Below are 15,182 nucleotides of genomic sequence, written 5' to 3' on the forward strand. Positions count from 1 at the left end.
ATGTGGGATTTCCATCATGTTAAGGTGAAAATGGAGTCGTGAAAGTTTGTGCCCCCCCCAAAAAAAAAAAGAAAAAAAAAGAAAATATTAATAATGAAGGTAGCGAAGTATTAAGACATTTAGAATAGATTTATTAAGCCAGTCAAATACAAAAAGTCTCACATGTGCTTTCTGCCTATAGCAAAAAAAGGAAAAAGAAGGCTACAAACCAGGAAAATACAACTTCCGATAATTACAGCATACCCTTCAAAGTGCAAGTCTACTTGTCTCTCGTGTCAGCTCTCACCCACCAGGACATTTTTCCATGTTACTTTTTAACTTGTTAAAAAAAAAAACAGGAGCATTTTCCCAAAGTCACGTCCACACATTTTGAAGCCCTTCGTCTGTCCACATGAAACACCCTTTTTCTAAAGAAACCATAACAAAGTGTTTGGGGAAAAACAGGCAAATCTGGATTTTTGGAGATCGGATCAACCCTTTTTAAAACAGTGGCGCGCAATCCGAAATGATGCTTCCTGTGTACGTTAATCGGGGCTCTTCGCTTTGCAGATTCATTTTGCATGGCGTGTGCTGCTGCTGGTTGTCGATGGAGACGGAAAGCAAAGCCAGACATCCTGGGAGAAGTTTTCTTCTGCGGGGGGCAGATGCACTGCTGTAGCATGGGGGTATATGTTCAGAAACCGTGGCAACGGTTTAACTCAGCAGGTCTGTGACATAACGGGTATGAAGAAAAAGCGTAGCCACCACCGCGGCCTCGGGATTTGGCTGCTGGAACCTCCGGTTGCTTTATGGTGGAGTTAAACTGGACGTAATGAAGTGGGAGGAGCATAAATATCAGAGAGAATGGTCAAAACCAAGTAGAAGTGTTGTTTAATGAGATTAGGTCCATTATCATGGAAGAAAAGAAAAGGTTTTGTATGTACTGTGCATTGTGTATTGTGTCTGATACAAACATACAATGTCAATAGCTACAATATATTGGGATTACACTAACAACATAGAAAGAACAGCATTACTAAAGACAATGATTTACACTTAGTCAATGCAACTATCAAAACAGCAGGATATAAATAAATTATCAGTAATCACAATCATGTTTTTGGTATGATACCATCAAAATTCATTTTCCCAAATTTTTTTTTGTATTTCAACAATCACTTTTGAACAGTTACACATATCGGACAGCTCTATAACATCGATGGCACTGTAGAAATCCTCTCAAATCAATTAACATTCACATTGTAAATTCTATGTTTCAGTGTACCTATATAATCATTCACCGTTCGAATGAGCGCGTGTCGTCTTAGTCATATCGGGGAATGGCTTCCTGTAACCCGACAAGTAGGAAACTTAAGTTTGTTACGTACTTGTGGAGAGACAATCAAATAGGTAAGATTGGAAGAAAAAAGACGAAAAAAAAAAAGAAAATTAAAATAAAGAGAGCAGTGTTAATTATTCCAACCTATTTAACAAATGACTTAAGTTCCAGATAAAAAAAAAATAATCTAAATAATATTTCATGTGTGTGTGTATATATATATATATATATATATATATATATATATATATACAGAAGAGCGAAGTGTTTCACAAATAGCCTTATAAAACGCAAGTATAAACAACATTACAATAGGATATCTACAGTTCAGTAGGAAAATTATAGATCAATCACACCTTGTCAACTCAAATTACAAATCATTTTTCATGCTACTACCCAGACTCCAGTAAGTGGGTACGGTGATGCTTTAGTGCTTTCCAGGGTCTATGTTCTGTCTCTCCCTTTTTCCAAACCCTGTCGCTGCTGCGGCTGCCGCTGCTGCTGCTGCTGCTGCTGCTGATGACTGATCTGAACACACACGTAAACAAACAATTAATCTATCTATTGATTAAAGATAAAGAAATAAAAATAAAGCAAAGAGAAAAATGACAACTGCAGTAGCGCTTTATGATTTCAGCTCTGTAAGCTCGACTCTGTTTAAATTTGCACACAAATTGTAACTTCCGAGTCATTTTTGTGAACCATGATATCTTATACGAGTATTTTTATTTGTTTAATTGTCGTTTAGTACCCAATGTTTGGGCTGCACGATATTTGCAAAAACACGATATCGCAGTATCTTTGAGATGAACGGCAGGGGTTACTCTTCGAGAAGTCTAAACTTCTCAATTTAAACTCTGCTTGAAGTCTCTATGAGTGAGGGAACAGAGAGGAAATGACGTGTATGCATTTTAAGGATAAAAAGAAAAAGAAAAACAGTTGCTGTTTAAAAAAAAAAAAAAAAAAAAAAAAACAGCCCCAGGCCATTTATGAATAGATGTGTAATTTTATGAGTCGTCCTCGTTTGTGTGAAGTCTCTCTGGCTTCTATAAAGCAATGGAGATTTCAGAATTAACAAGGTGTTTTTTTAGTACTTAAAAGTTCATCTGACAATTGAGGCTTTTCAAAAAGATGTAGATCCGTAAACAGTCCTTCGACTCTGTCCAACACTTGGTACCAACAACGATCAGCCCGTTGTGCCGTCTGTCTCGGTCGTGGTGCGCAACACAGCACCTACCGGCCACAAGCAGTCTGTGGCCCCAGGGAGCAAGTAGCACACGGCATTCCCGATGCACAGAAGAGCCTAAACTTAGCGTGCAGCTCTGGGCGGTCAGGGCCAACAACGCCCGAGTTTATACCAGTCAAACCTGTCTCAATGTGGCTTTAGTTACCAAGAAATGCAGTGAGAGTTCACTGCCTTCTGAAGAGGGGGAGAGCACACACCAAGTGTGTTCAGCACGAAGGAAATCACAGAATTTCGGGGCCTGATTTGAAATTTGCGTTTAACACAGGATGCATTTTGTAATGGTCTCGTTTTTTTTTCTCATTGAAGCAGGGTTTTGTGGACAAACTTGCTCTTCGAGAAATATAACTGCACAAAAATGTGACGCATAATAATATGTAAGGGCACAGTACTCGACTGGGTTGGCTGCTCCTTACCTGCATTCTCTGGTGGTGGTCTTGAACTCTCTCCTACTGCTCTGGCCCCCCTCGGCTGAGGGAATGACATTTGCCAAGGAAAAGCCTGACCAAAGAAAAAGCCCCATTTAAGTTATATTTCTATTATTGTATATTATCACAACCAGCATGACATTAGCATAATACTTATATTCTTGCTGTCACCTAACAATGAATATTGAATAGTGGAAACCCAACCCCAGAGGATAAAGGGGAGTGAGTACAAGTAAGAGAAAGGAGAATAAAAAGAGCTCCGTTTGCTTTATGAAGCAGAGACAGATTGGCCTTAGAGCACCCTTACCGGGGTCACAGGCTGGAAGTCTCGAGGAGGGGGTGCTGCTGCTGCTGCTGCTGCGGCGGCGGCGGCTGAGGCGGCCGTGGTGGCGCCTGCTGCATTGGGTATCCGGGGAGGAAAGTGTATGGGCCAGCCCTCAAGGCCCTGCGTTCCCACCTGCACAAAGGGACCACAGTAGGGAGGGCTCAGCGGGCCGTTCACTGAGCCTGACGTGGGGTCTGAGGTACGCCTTTCCTGCTGCTGCCCCTACGAGGGATTCACAAGTACACATGTGATCCCCAATCAGTGCACGGCTGCTTCTCTCAGCGAACTGCAGCGGCCACGTCGTAGAGTGGGCCACCGCAGACCCACAACCCTGCTGCAGCTGCCTCCCACCGAGTGTGAATGCTCCACCTGCTGATCCCCAAAGCACCGTGAGGTAGCCAGCTGGAGTGAGGCTCTTGTGCCGCTTTGTTTACCAACTTGGAAATCTCCAGATGTAAAACTGTGTGTTGTCACAAGGGGGCACTAGTCTGCCAGGCTTCCACTGCTCACATGTCTCAGCATGATACATCCCAGAGGTTTAACACAGTGAAGGCCTTGTTCCTGGTTAAATATACTGGAACCAATGGCCAAAATGACCAAAGGCTTCGCCTTACCCAGTCTGATGGCACAGTTTTATTCAGCATTTTAATGCAAGCAGAATACAATCAGCCAGTACCTGTTTGTGATGCTGCATCTGAAGTCTCTCCAGCTTGCACCTCTCTGTACGTTCTCTCTGACACTCATTCTGTGCCTGATGAAGCTGAGGAACACAAACATAATGAGAAAGCTTATATCAAAAAACAACAGTAATTAGTGCGGTTTAGATACAGGTAACCTGTGGTAGCCAAAGCTGGCCAGATCATGTCATGTACAAAAACTTCATATGCACTAAGTTTACCTGATTGGTCAAATTAGTAATCTGACCCTGGTGTCTCTCAACTTGCCGCCTCAAATCTTCTTTTTCCTCATTCATTCGCTCCCTGTCGCTCCTTTCTTTTCTAAAGTCCTCCTCAAAGATTTTCACCTGTAAAAAAAATGCATTCGACGAAAAAGCATGTAAAACCAAAGCATAACCAGGCAGGGTTTTTTTTTCCTTTTCCTTTCTTCGCATGTCTTACCTGTTCTTTTAGTACAGCAATTTGAGTGAGAAGTTCTTGTTTTTTAAAGTTATTTGCTGCATCTGCAAAGTTACCCTGGCCAGGAGGTTGTTGGGAAGCTGAAGGGGAGTGCAGGTTTAAGGCTTCCTCTAAGGCCTGAAGGAACACGAAGTAAACATTATACTGACAGAAATGTATCTCAGCCTGATGGGTTCCTTTTGCATCTCCTCCACACTCACCCTGTTGAGGCGTTGGATCTCCTTCTCCTGGTACTCTCTCTGTTTGCTGAGAGGCAGCAGCTGATCTTGAAGGTAGCGAACCTTCTGCTTCAGTTCAGCAGTCTCAGAGTTCAAACACTCTTTCTCCCCCTGAAACATACACACCCAAAACGTTGAAAGAACTCGCCGTAGACATTTTTAAAACCACGTTTCTTTCCACAATGATTTCAGAATTGTATTTATTTAGAATTTATCTGTTATTTTATTTCCTTGTGGGCTCACCTGTACATTTTCAATCTTGGACTTGGCCAGAAGTAGCTTTTTGTCATAGTCGCGCTGCCTCTGCTCTCGCTCAGCCTCCAGTTCCAGCACAGTTTTCTGGGACTCAGCCAGCCGTTGTCTGAGGTCTGTGATCTAAGGGACAAAAGTAAACCATCTGGCTGAGTTCATCGATCACAGGCGTAAAAAGGTATTATTTTCACAAACACACGCCGGAAAGAAAAAAAAAAAAAAGAAAGACAGAAAGAGCTATTCAGAGATAAACATCAGCTGGTGCGTGTGTTGAAATACAACATTAGAGATGTATGTTGTCGAATTGCAAATTGATGTCACAGAAACGAGGACGCGAACACGCAGTTGTGTTTTTGTGTAAAATATGAACAAATCTAGTGACGCAAATGGATATATCTAGGGTTCTGCGGTCAAAACCCAAGGCTGCATGGTGTCCCCGTCTCTACAAAGTGTGAATGTAGGTGCGTTCAGAATTGTGGGTGTGCATAAAAGCAGGTGTGTAAGTACGAGTACGAGAGTGTGTATATTTGTGTGTCTTTGCTGCCCTCTGACTGCACCACAGCAGGAAGTCAGCGGGTACCAGAGAGGTGAGGGGAATTCTTGCTTAAGTGTGAGAGGCCTTGTGGTAAGTATGCTCAGATAGCAAGCTATTGCAAGATTGCACCTTTTCCACTGGACAAGCACAATGAAAAAAAAAAAAAAAAAAAAGAAAGAAAAAGAGAAAAAGGACAGGCTCACAGCTGCTTCGCTGCCAACTGATGCACACAAACTCCTCAGTCCTGTGTTCCTCATCCATTTATTTTATAGCAATTACTCTGATCGTTCCAAAACTGTTTCATTACTGCATTGTTCAGTTGTGTTCCCCTTATTTTAAGCCCCAGTTTGAAAAAAAAAAAAAAGAATGCAGAAGCATCAGACTAACTCCAGCTTTTATTTCTTTAAATATTGTTGCCACTGATAACAGTAGCTTCACCAATTTGAGACAAACAAAAGTGACGAGCAAGTATGTTCAGTAATAAACAAACTCTTTAAGTTCAGGAGTTACAAAACCTCTCCAGAGGCTGACATGAGCACAGTGGAAGTCAGCTGAATTTAGCCAATTTTGAACCTGCCGAGAAATGAAGACTTTCTATTCTCAGCACATACTTTATTTCTGCTGATTAAGGATAGTTTTGGGAACAAATAATGCATGATCCGTATTAGACATGTAGCTCCATTCACATACAATCTACAGTTGTGTTTACAAGCACTGTCCTTAAATTGAAGCGCAAGAAGTCGCTGAAATTCAATACAAGAAAAAAATTCAAGAAAACTTGGCAGATTTGACTGATCGGACCCCCAATCATGACATTGAGCAACCATTTAAAAAAAAAAAAAAAAAAAAAAGAGAGAAATGAGCATTCAATTTCAGCAGATTCTGGAGTCAGCTGGTCTAAAGTCAATCAACGCACAGAGATGTCTTCCCACACCGCTCGTTATAGCCACAAAGTCATTACTGTACCTTCTGCTCAAACTGTGACTTCATGGAGTTCCACTGAATGTCCCACTGTTTGTTCACCTCCAGAACCTGCGAGCAGCGCCAGAAAGTGAAACAACAATGAACATATAGGAAACAAAATGCACAGAGACTTTCCCCTATGGCAAAAGAGGATGAGCAGCGACTAAAAAAAGTAGCCAAGTTAAGACTCACATCCTTTCTCTGCTTCTCTAAAAGCTTGATCTTCTTTTCATACACCTCTATATCACATGGTTTGGTTGGAGTTTTCTCTGCAGCTTTTCCACTCTGGTGAGGGGGGGACACACAGAAAATATTCCTTAATCCAGTTTCCAAGTTGGAAAGTCACAAATCAACTAAGAAACATTTATACGACCACATTTTTTAAAGGGGGATTTTAAAGTTAATGTAACAATGTAACATTAAACTGAGTCAGTGAGAAATTAATTTTAAAATAACAATATCTATACTGTAATTCCGTTTTAAGCTACCTTCTGCGGCGTGGTGGCCTCCATTTTAGGTCGGACAGCAGCAGATTCCTCCTTAACTGGCTCGTCTTTGGCCTCAGGAGTCTCGGTATCAGATGGCGCTGCAGTTGATGCGACTGCTGCTCCTCCCGTGACCAGCTCCTTGAGTTTCTGGTTCTCCTGCCTAAAATCGGTAAGAAAGTGAAAATGATAACATCTGTGAACAGGGCCCCTTTCCCAAAGTTGTTGACGTTTTGCTACCGCGTCAGGATGTCCTTTGGGAAGACCCTACAACACCCCGTAGCTGCACCAACAGAAAGAAAGCACTGGAATAATCCCCCATCAGAAGTGAAAGCATGGTCAACTGTCATATTCCAACTCAAAGTACAGAAAGTATTTGGTAATAAAACAGTAACACATGCTTAACTCTCACAACTTTCATAGGGTTTTAAGAAACAAAATCACAAGAATGAGACTGAGATATGTCACGGTCGGTCAACTGGACTGAAGTAATGTACAACAAATAAATTATAAGTTCTTTTTTAACCTCCCTAACAACATAAAAAGCCCTGCCAAGCAAACAGAAAGAAAAACATTACCTCAGCTGTTCCAAGTCTTGATTCCTGATATGATGGTCTTCTTCCATTTTCTTTCGAAGCTCATTGTTCTCCTGTCTGAGCTGCTCACAGAGCGTCTACAAAAACCAGAGAGAAATATAAAAAAAAACACGCCTATAATTAATCACAATATTTACCGCCAATCTGTACGAACGCACTGGCCTTTTTTCTGGCTTGAGGTAACTGCCTTTAACTGGGCAGAGCAGTGGAAAAGTCCTTCTGCAGATAAGATTATGCTGGAATTCAAAATAGAACTCATAAGGAAACGCTGGCTTTTTTTATTTTTATGGCTTTTGACTCTCTGACACACGATCACCCAGTTCACATTTTCATCTGACAAATTAACAAACTGAAATCACATTAGTACACGTGACAGGGAACATTTTAAATCATTGGAAACTACAAATTCACCCCCCTCCCAAACTCTTGAGCAGCCAAATTAACACATTGATTACAATTAAACGGCCAATAACCTTTCATTGTAAACCACTTTTGAGTTTTTTGAGAATTTAAAAACGCGCTAAAAAGTTAAAGTTAAAGTTAAATCCTTAAGGTCTCTGTACGGATATCAAGCACTGAGTAAGCAGATGACAATCTGACCAGTCAGCACCTGCAAACGCTTCCCTGGAACTCCAGTTATTTTTGTTAATGGAACAAAGTGACAACTGCTATCAACACTCACATTTTTGTTACAGTGCCCAAGCAGAATTTCTTCTTCTGACACATGTTGTGCTACCAACAAAATCTGCTGTAGAGCAATTTAGCATTTAACCCTGAACCATGCAATCACATAACATGGACAAATCTGACACTCTGGGAAACTCGTATAGCAGCATTTAATGTAAAACAGCATCTAATTGGTATCCAGTTAGTATGTTAAAAGTAAAAATGACATTAATTTAACAAATATAAATACGCATTTTTGCCTTCTGTGTGATGCTTCTTAAAATATGAAAAAAAAAGTATCTTTAAGCATCAATAAGCCATCTCAGAGACATAACTTAGATCTAAGGATTTGTCATCTTTTCCTTCTGTCACGTGTGTCCTACCTGTAGGAGGGAGGTCCTTTGCTCATTCTTTTGGACCTTAGAGGAGAGATGGTGAAACTCTACAGCCATGCGGCCGAGATGGGCTAAGAGCTGGTTTGGGTTGGACTCCTCTGCAAATATGCTGAAAGAGCTCTCTAGTCTCTTCAGCTGGCTCGCTAGCTCGTTGTTCTCCTGAGGAAGGAGGGGTATCGCTCCTGCCACTGACCCAGCCTGGAGATACCCACACAGGTAAAAAAAAAAAAAAAAAAAGGTCAGTCATCCTCTCGCACGGAGCGAGTAGGTGTGTTCACAATCATACGTGCACTCAAACCAACACAAAAGACGCTGCAAGAGCCAACATGCTGGTACCTCTATGGAAAGCAACAGCCGGCTGGATTTAAATCTAGTTATCACCGTGTAGAGTCAGCTGTGGTAACACATTTCCATAAATATTCTTTTTATGGTGTGGAAAGCGTGCCAAAAAACATTAGTTTGTCAACATGCTGTCCTGAAATTAAGGCAAGTGTCCTATTAACACATCTCCTGGGCCTGGGATGTAGTGTGCGAATGAATCAGCAGAGTAATTCTAGGCAGTAATAATCCTGGACTTTCCCCTTAGTGACTCAGGCTGGAGCTACCATTATTAAGTTTGCTTGTGAGTCAACGCACCAGCTTTGTATTCCCAAATTTGAGGAAACCTCTATAAAACAGGAAAGTTTGAGTTTGTTTTATTTTAAATAACACAAAATAATAATGTATAAAGGCCCCAAATCAAGGGCACAAAGCAACAGGCTTTATGTAACAAACAGCACACTTCATAAGAAGTTTGAACTTCTGTGGTAGTTTATTCCAAGTATTAATTTGGTACGTACAGTTAAGGCATCTGAGCTCTTTCCCTCCATATTCATCCCCTCAAACTCTGATAAGGCCTCCTATAAAGATCAAAAAGGTAAGAAGCACTGTGGCAGTAAACATTCTCAAACTACCAGATGTAGTCCCCTATAGTGTCTACATGTACAGCTACATACAATTCCACAAGAGTCCCTTCACTTACATTGGGCTTCTCAGACTGAAGTGTCTTCCCTAAACAGCTTGTTTGCTCCTCCTTCTCTACAGTGGGGTTTAAACAGGGTTTTCCTGAAACAAACAGCAAAATCAAGATTTATGCAAGTCTCAGTCAAGTAGCATAATGTGCAAAATAGTACCGAGTCTCTACATAATTCAACTCTTTGTTGCTATCCGAGTCTGTGGGACTTACCTTGCGTATCAGCCTGAATGGGCCCTCCCATACACAGACTGGCGGCAAAGTTGGAGGACTTTAAGGCTTCATTGTCTCTCACGAGTTCCTCTACTCGCTGCCGAAGCCTTGATGCCTCCGACTGAGACTCTTCCAGCAAATCACCTGCAAGTTTCAGAAAGATCTTGTCTCTGTCTAGCAGCACTTCAGTTGCAACTTAATCAACCCCCACCCCACCCCACCACCCTCCTTTCACTCCACACACACACACCAAACTATACAATCATAAGAACTATCAGCTTGAGCAGTCAATAAATAGGATATGATGTTCAGTGAGAACTGTCTTCAGTGAGTCACTAAGGAAGAGTTTAGTCCAAACACATCACTGGTATGCAAGATGATCAATGAAGATAATCAGGTTTTACTACATAAGATCCAACTTGCTGCAGGATAGTTTCATTTCTACATCTCTAAACTGATTAAAATGTCAGTTAGGTAACCCGCAATGGAAGACGTCATATAACACCTCTGAGGAATGAATGAAAGTCCTTGACACGAAGAGCCACAATGCCAAAGAGCAAGTTGCTTTATCCCCAATTCACAGCCGTCAAATAACCACACGCTCTTTTGGAACCTACCTAAGCTCTTAAGTCCCTTCATCCGCTCCCTCAGTATGCTGTTCTCCTCCAGCAGCTGTCGATAGCTGCTTCCCCCAGTGGCCTCCTCTCTGGCCTTGACTTCACTCCCACCTGGATCATAGATGCGGTACGGACCTTTCCCTTCCATTCCGCTGCTCACTTCCTACTCATGATCCTCTCAACTGTGTTAAAAGAGGGCAAAGAATATCATTTTCAACTAGATAAAAATAACAAATTCAACCTACAGGAAGCTACTCAGCAGAAAACAAAAAAGCCAGATAAAGAAGAAGTTAGGAGTAAAAGACCTTTATAAAAAAAAAAAGAAACCTGTTACTTCAATATTGAAACAGAAAAAAGTTTCTAAAAAAAATCATCATTGCTTTACAAACAGTGACATCTGAATCCTGACTAAATTGCCCTTACACCCTAGTCTTTTTGAGCTGCTGTAACGGGGAACTTTCGCCACTGTGGGATCAATAAAATGTATTTTATCTTATCTTTAAGTATACTACTGACGGAGGCAGCTCAAACGTAGAGTGTGGTAGATGTGCAACAACAAAGATCAGATGTCCAAGCAACTACTCTGAAAAGCGAGGAGAAAATACTGGATGTACGGGAATGAGCAACTTTCACGTTATCACTTGGGTTCTTGTTTTGCACCAGAAATAATTCTAAGCACATTATGAAGCCATATACCACAGTCGCTCAAATGGACAGCAAATGTCCCCGAGAGCAGATAAAACAAGTATCTCTTTCACGTATCCTGTATATTCAATACCCGGGGACGACACTCCGCTTTTTAGCTTTCGATTTCCAGCAGGTCGACTTAAAAGCTATTGATGAATCCCGGTAAAGAAAATAGGGACCATGAGGTAAAAGCTGCAACATCTCCATGATGCTCCCCTGCTTGGTTGACACATATGGTAAGAGTGTGTTAGCGTTGGAGATGGCTCAAAATGACAACTACAACGCTCAAAACCGACGAAAAAAAAAAGACTAAAGCACAGAAAACAATATTAAACGTTACGTGAATTCCACTAACACATATCTGTCCAGCAGACGAGTGTCAAATACAGCACAATCGAGCTGATGATATCAGTCTTGATTGGCTGCAGAAGGCTAATATTAGTTTTCGCTGTTGTCATGCAAATTGCTAGCAACATCTTCGTTAGCTATCGGCTAGCTGACGCTAGATGACAGTGCGAGACGGAAAGCCACTAGCGCCTCTAGATTCCCCTCAACAAAACTTCTGTCAACGCAGTAAGTAAGCCGGAATCTGCCGTTAAACGACGAAAGAAAAAACAAAGACGTCTTTTAGCTGGGTACCTTTCAGCTAGCGGTGGCCTCTCGTCTCTCTTCCCAGACAGACATCTATTGCGGAAGTGGTCTACTGAGTCTATGCCGTAACCTGGGAAATTCCACCTCACAACGTTTGATGTAAACAGCGATGATTGACACACCGGTTGAGCCAATCAGGGAGCAGCTCTATATCTGAGGGGCACGAACAGGAGCGGGCGACCGTAATGTAAACACTAGTGCAAAATGCCCCACATAATCCATTTCTAATCGAAGGAATACTTATGGCTTCTTGGAACTGCCTTTTGAATACATAATGAAATATTTAAGCATTGCAAAATTGTCTGACACGATCCATTGAAATCGGAAATGAAATAGCCTTAATGATCTTTTGAATCTAAATAATGTTAATGAAACTAAATCTCATTCTTACTCTTACGTCTTGAAAGCCACCCCTCTGAGTCCATGGATAAACCACGCGATTTTCACTGAATGACTTTTTCCCCCCTCATTGATAAATTCAGAGAAGGGGCTGGTGGGGGTTTCTGTTGTTGCATCACACATTTCCTCTTAACAAAGAAGGTAACAGAGCATATATCAAGTTGCGCTCAGTCCTCACTACAGATTAACACGAACTATTTCGCAAGAGGGCTGGGATATTCATTATAATGTAATAAAGGTTGAACAAATATATTTTTCTCTAAAAATTACCCTATGATGTATTTGATCAATCATTTCTTTTCTTCTGTATCAACATTGGAAAATCTGAAAGTAATTGAAAAAAGGCCAAACTTACATATTCAAGCCTCTTGCCAAACCTAATCACTCTAACTAATTATACAATTTACTTGATATTATACAGACAGAGGAGTAAAATGATTTACTGATGGATTGGCTGTCTCATTGGTTTTTAGCACAAACTAGTACTTTTGTATCACCTAGGATTTTGGTAATGTCAAATGATGTTATGCAGTTCATTTATCTGTGTAACTGACATTTAAGTAATGTACATACGCATAGGTTACATGTCATTTTTTTTAGTTTATTAGGGAATTCTATCTATGAATGGTGAACATAAAACCTTGCTAATCTTCTTGATGGATCTACTTGATCAGTTTTTTTCTTCTTCTCAGAACAACTAAAGATCCTAATTCTCATCTGAAGAAGAAAAACAAAAATCTCAGAAACAGACACATCATGGTCATTCCAAATTGTGTGTTCTGTTAGTTTCTCCCCAAAGACATTACATTTACATAACTGCACCTCATATGTAGCTGTGCAATATAAAGAATATGGAGATTAACACATCCATACATTGATAGAAGTACAGCATGTGCAATATCAAATTTACAGACTCAACATTTCTTGGATGTAATCATGAATGTCTGATACAGCGTGACACTGATTGTTTGTCACTTAGGCAATGGAAAGCAGTCAAAAAAAAAAGTAAAGCTCCTTTTCCTCATGACTATCTACAGACTAATATAGTTTTAGTTCTTCCAAGTCAAAACAGTAAATTAGACATGGCCTGTTCTAAAAATCATGTACTCTGTTCTGTACCTCTACAAATATATATATAGCAGAAATTGATCACAGCATCCATTTTAACTACAGTGGTTTTAAGCGGTTTCTCCTTGACTGTGAATGTGTTATGCTTGACAAGCCTTAGAAACTGAGCCGTGTTTTTGCCGGTTCAGGGACTTCAAAAAGTGAAAGGGGTTAATTGTGTAAGCTAGAGCTAAAACAGTACAATGTATGAGTTGTGTTTGACCGGAGTTTCAGAACTTTGTTGAAAGCCCCACTAACAAAGCAAAACAAAACATGAGATAAGCACTCAAAGAAATAGTAATAATCTGTGGGAATTTACAAACAGATCATCTGCGGTCAAATTTCAGTTGCATTGGCCATTTTTCTCTTAACTGGAAGCATGACGTTTATACAGTTCCTAAGGCTATAACCTGACACAATCAGACATAATTGCTCAAGTGTATAGTCCCGACTAAGTACTGTGTGTTTCCAAGGCTGCGTACTGAGTACTTCTGATCAGTGCGAACATGCCTTGCATCAATCGCAAGTAAAAAGCGGTTTGTCGTTGGAGGCCTTATCAGGAAAAATGTTGTGTCAAGTCACCCAGTTTCCAAACACCCAGTTTGCAAGTACTTCAAACTATACTTGAAATGGTTCACAATAAGCTTGTCATAATCAAACCTTTTGTTTATCTTTTCAGCAGCCACAGGTAGTGCTTCCTGTCCACCACTAATATCAGGGTAGAACTGCAGAACTGGTAGAAAAAAATATATATAAAGAAAGTCATAAAGAAACCAGTTTAGTAACAAATTTCATAAAAACGTCTCCCTCTTCAAGAATTAAATAGTTGATATTTTCACAGTGGATTTCACTACTTTAAAGACAAAGAATGACAAAACAAAAGACGGTTGTCAGACTCTAAAATGCCTTCATCAGCCACGAATCTTAAATGAAAATCCTTCATAATAGCTACAAAAATTCTTAAACTTTTCAACACAGTCACACACTTCTCACACGTCAGTCACGTACTGCACAGCAACACACACAGCTGTGTGTCCCATTGGTGAAAAAATTTGTAAATGTGTCCCCCAGAGAGCCATTCAATGGCTACAGGAAAAAGCAAACGCACAACTCATGTGGCTCACATACAAAAGATGTTTTTTCCTCTGTCCTAGGCCTGCCTCTAAACACCCTGTCAGTATTTACTAGTGCACAGCACTTCCTCAGGCTCCTGTGATGTGCTAAAACAATAAACAGGGTGATGACTCTGAGCTTGCCAGCACAGAACAAGAAACAAAAGCCTGGGGATACAGGAAATATCACCCATCATTTAATCCTGCAGGATAGCAGACTGCTCACTTTGTTTTCTCCTCATGCCAATTATATATCAAAACACATTTAAATTATGGATAAGAAGACATAAGAACATAAGATCCAGTTTAGGAGTATATCATAATTGTGGTAATTAGCTTGTCAATTGCACATAACTTAAGAGCTAACTATTATAAGATGCAAAAAAGTAAAAATATCAATCTTTTCACTGTTACTTTTTACAAACCAAGATCAACAGCACTTTTTTAAATGAACACAAGAACCACCCCTAAACATTAACATTAAAGAAATGATACAATGCCACAGATAATAAGACTAAAATATTCTGTATCCACAACTCAAATGTTAAAACAAATAAACAACAACTCACCCACACATTCAGCTTATGTCGGAGAGGCACTTTTTAAGGAAACTGGTGAATAGGGGGGAAGCAATTTCAATGCGAGACTTGGGGAATTCCCGTAACCCAAAGAAATAGCCTGATACTGCAGGCTCTGCCTGAACAGAACCTGGTGTGTGTCCAGCTGTGTAGCCTCCCCTTACTGAATAACCCAGCACATGAAAAGAGAACTACCGTATGTGCATTTGAATAATTTTCACACAGTAGCTTGCAGGCTACTGTATG

General features: G+C 40.5%; 1 protein-coding gene across 3 annotated transcripts; it reads right to left on the reverse strand.

Moving 5' to 3' along the window:
* Positions 1-110: 110 nt before the first annotated feature.
* Positions 111-11,819, reverse strand: tnip1 (TNFAIP3 interacting protein 1). Of its 3 annotated transcripts, none has more exons than XM_075481088.1 (18): positions 11,729-11,819; positions 10,403-10,584; positions 9,786-9,929; positions 9,582-9,664; positions 9,400-9,459; positions 8,549-8,758; positions 7,482-7,576; positions 6,907-7,066; positions 6,611-6,703; positions 6,422-6,487; positions 4,912-5,043; positions 4,651-4,779; positions 4,433-4,567; positions 4,213-4,338; positions 3,991-4,074; positions 3,297-3,446; positions 2,978-3,062; positions 111-1,846 (listed from the first exon to the last, which is right to left on the reverse strand). In XM_075481088.1, the coding sequence occupies exons 2-18, from the start codon at positions 10,548-10,550 to the stop codon at positions 1,746-1,748; spliced, it is 2,001 nt and encodes a 666-aa protein (XP_075337203.1). In that variant the 5' UTR covers positions 10,551-10,584; positions 11,729-11,819; the 3' UTR covers positions 111-1,745. The 3 variants fall into 3 exon arrangements, with proteins under 3 accessions (XP_075337203.1, XP_075337201.1, XP_075337202.1); XM_075481086.1 differs by having other exon boundaries at positions 3,297-3,536; XM_075481087.1 differs by lacking the exon at positions 9,400-9,459 and having other exon boundaries at positions 3,297-3,536.
* Between the last annotated feature and the right edge of the window lie 3,363 nt (positions 11,820-15,182).

This window comes from Odontesthes bonariensis, chromosome 13 (assembly GCF_027942865.1).
Source record: "Odontesthes bonariensis isolate fOdoBon6 chromosome 13, fOdoBon6.hap1, whole genome shotgun sequence".
NCBI classification, from domain to species: Eukaryota; Metazoa; Chordata; class Actinopteri; order Atheriniformes; family Atherinopsidae; genus Odontesthes; species Odontesthes bonariensis.

What these genes read in the sequence shown, in the direction of transcription:
- tnip1 (XM_075481086.1), bottom strand. Translation starts at nt 10,550, where the DNA reads ATGGAAGGGAAAGGTCCGTACCGCATCTATGATCCAGGTGGGAGTGAA. An exon ending in CCAAGATTGAAAATGTACAG is followed by an intron (nt 4,780 to 4,911) that starts GTGAGCCCACAA and finishes TGTATGTTTCAG; the next exon opens with GGGGAGAAAGAGTGTTTGAA. An exon ending in AGATCCAACGCCTCAACAGG is followed by an intron (nt 4,568 to 4,650) that starts GTGAGTGTGGAG and finishes GTGTTCCTTCAG; the next exon opens with GCCTTAGAGGAAGCCTTAAA.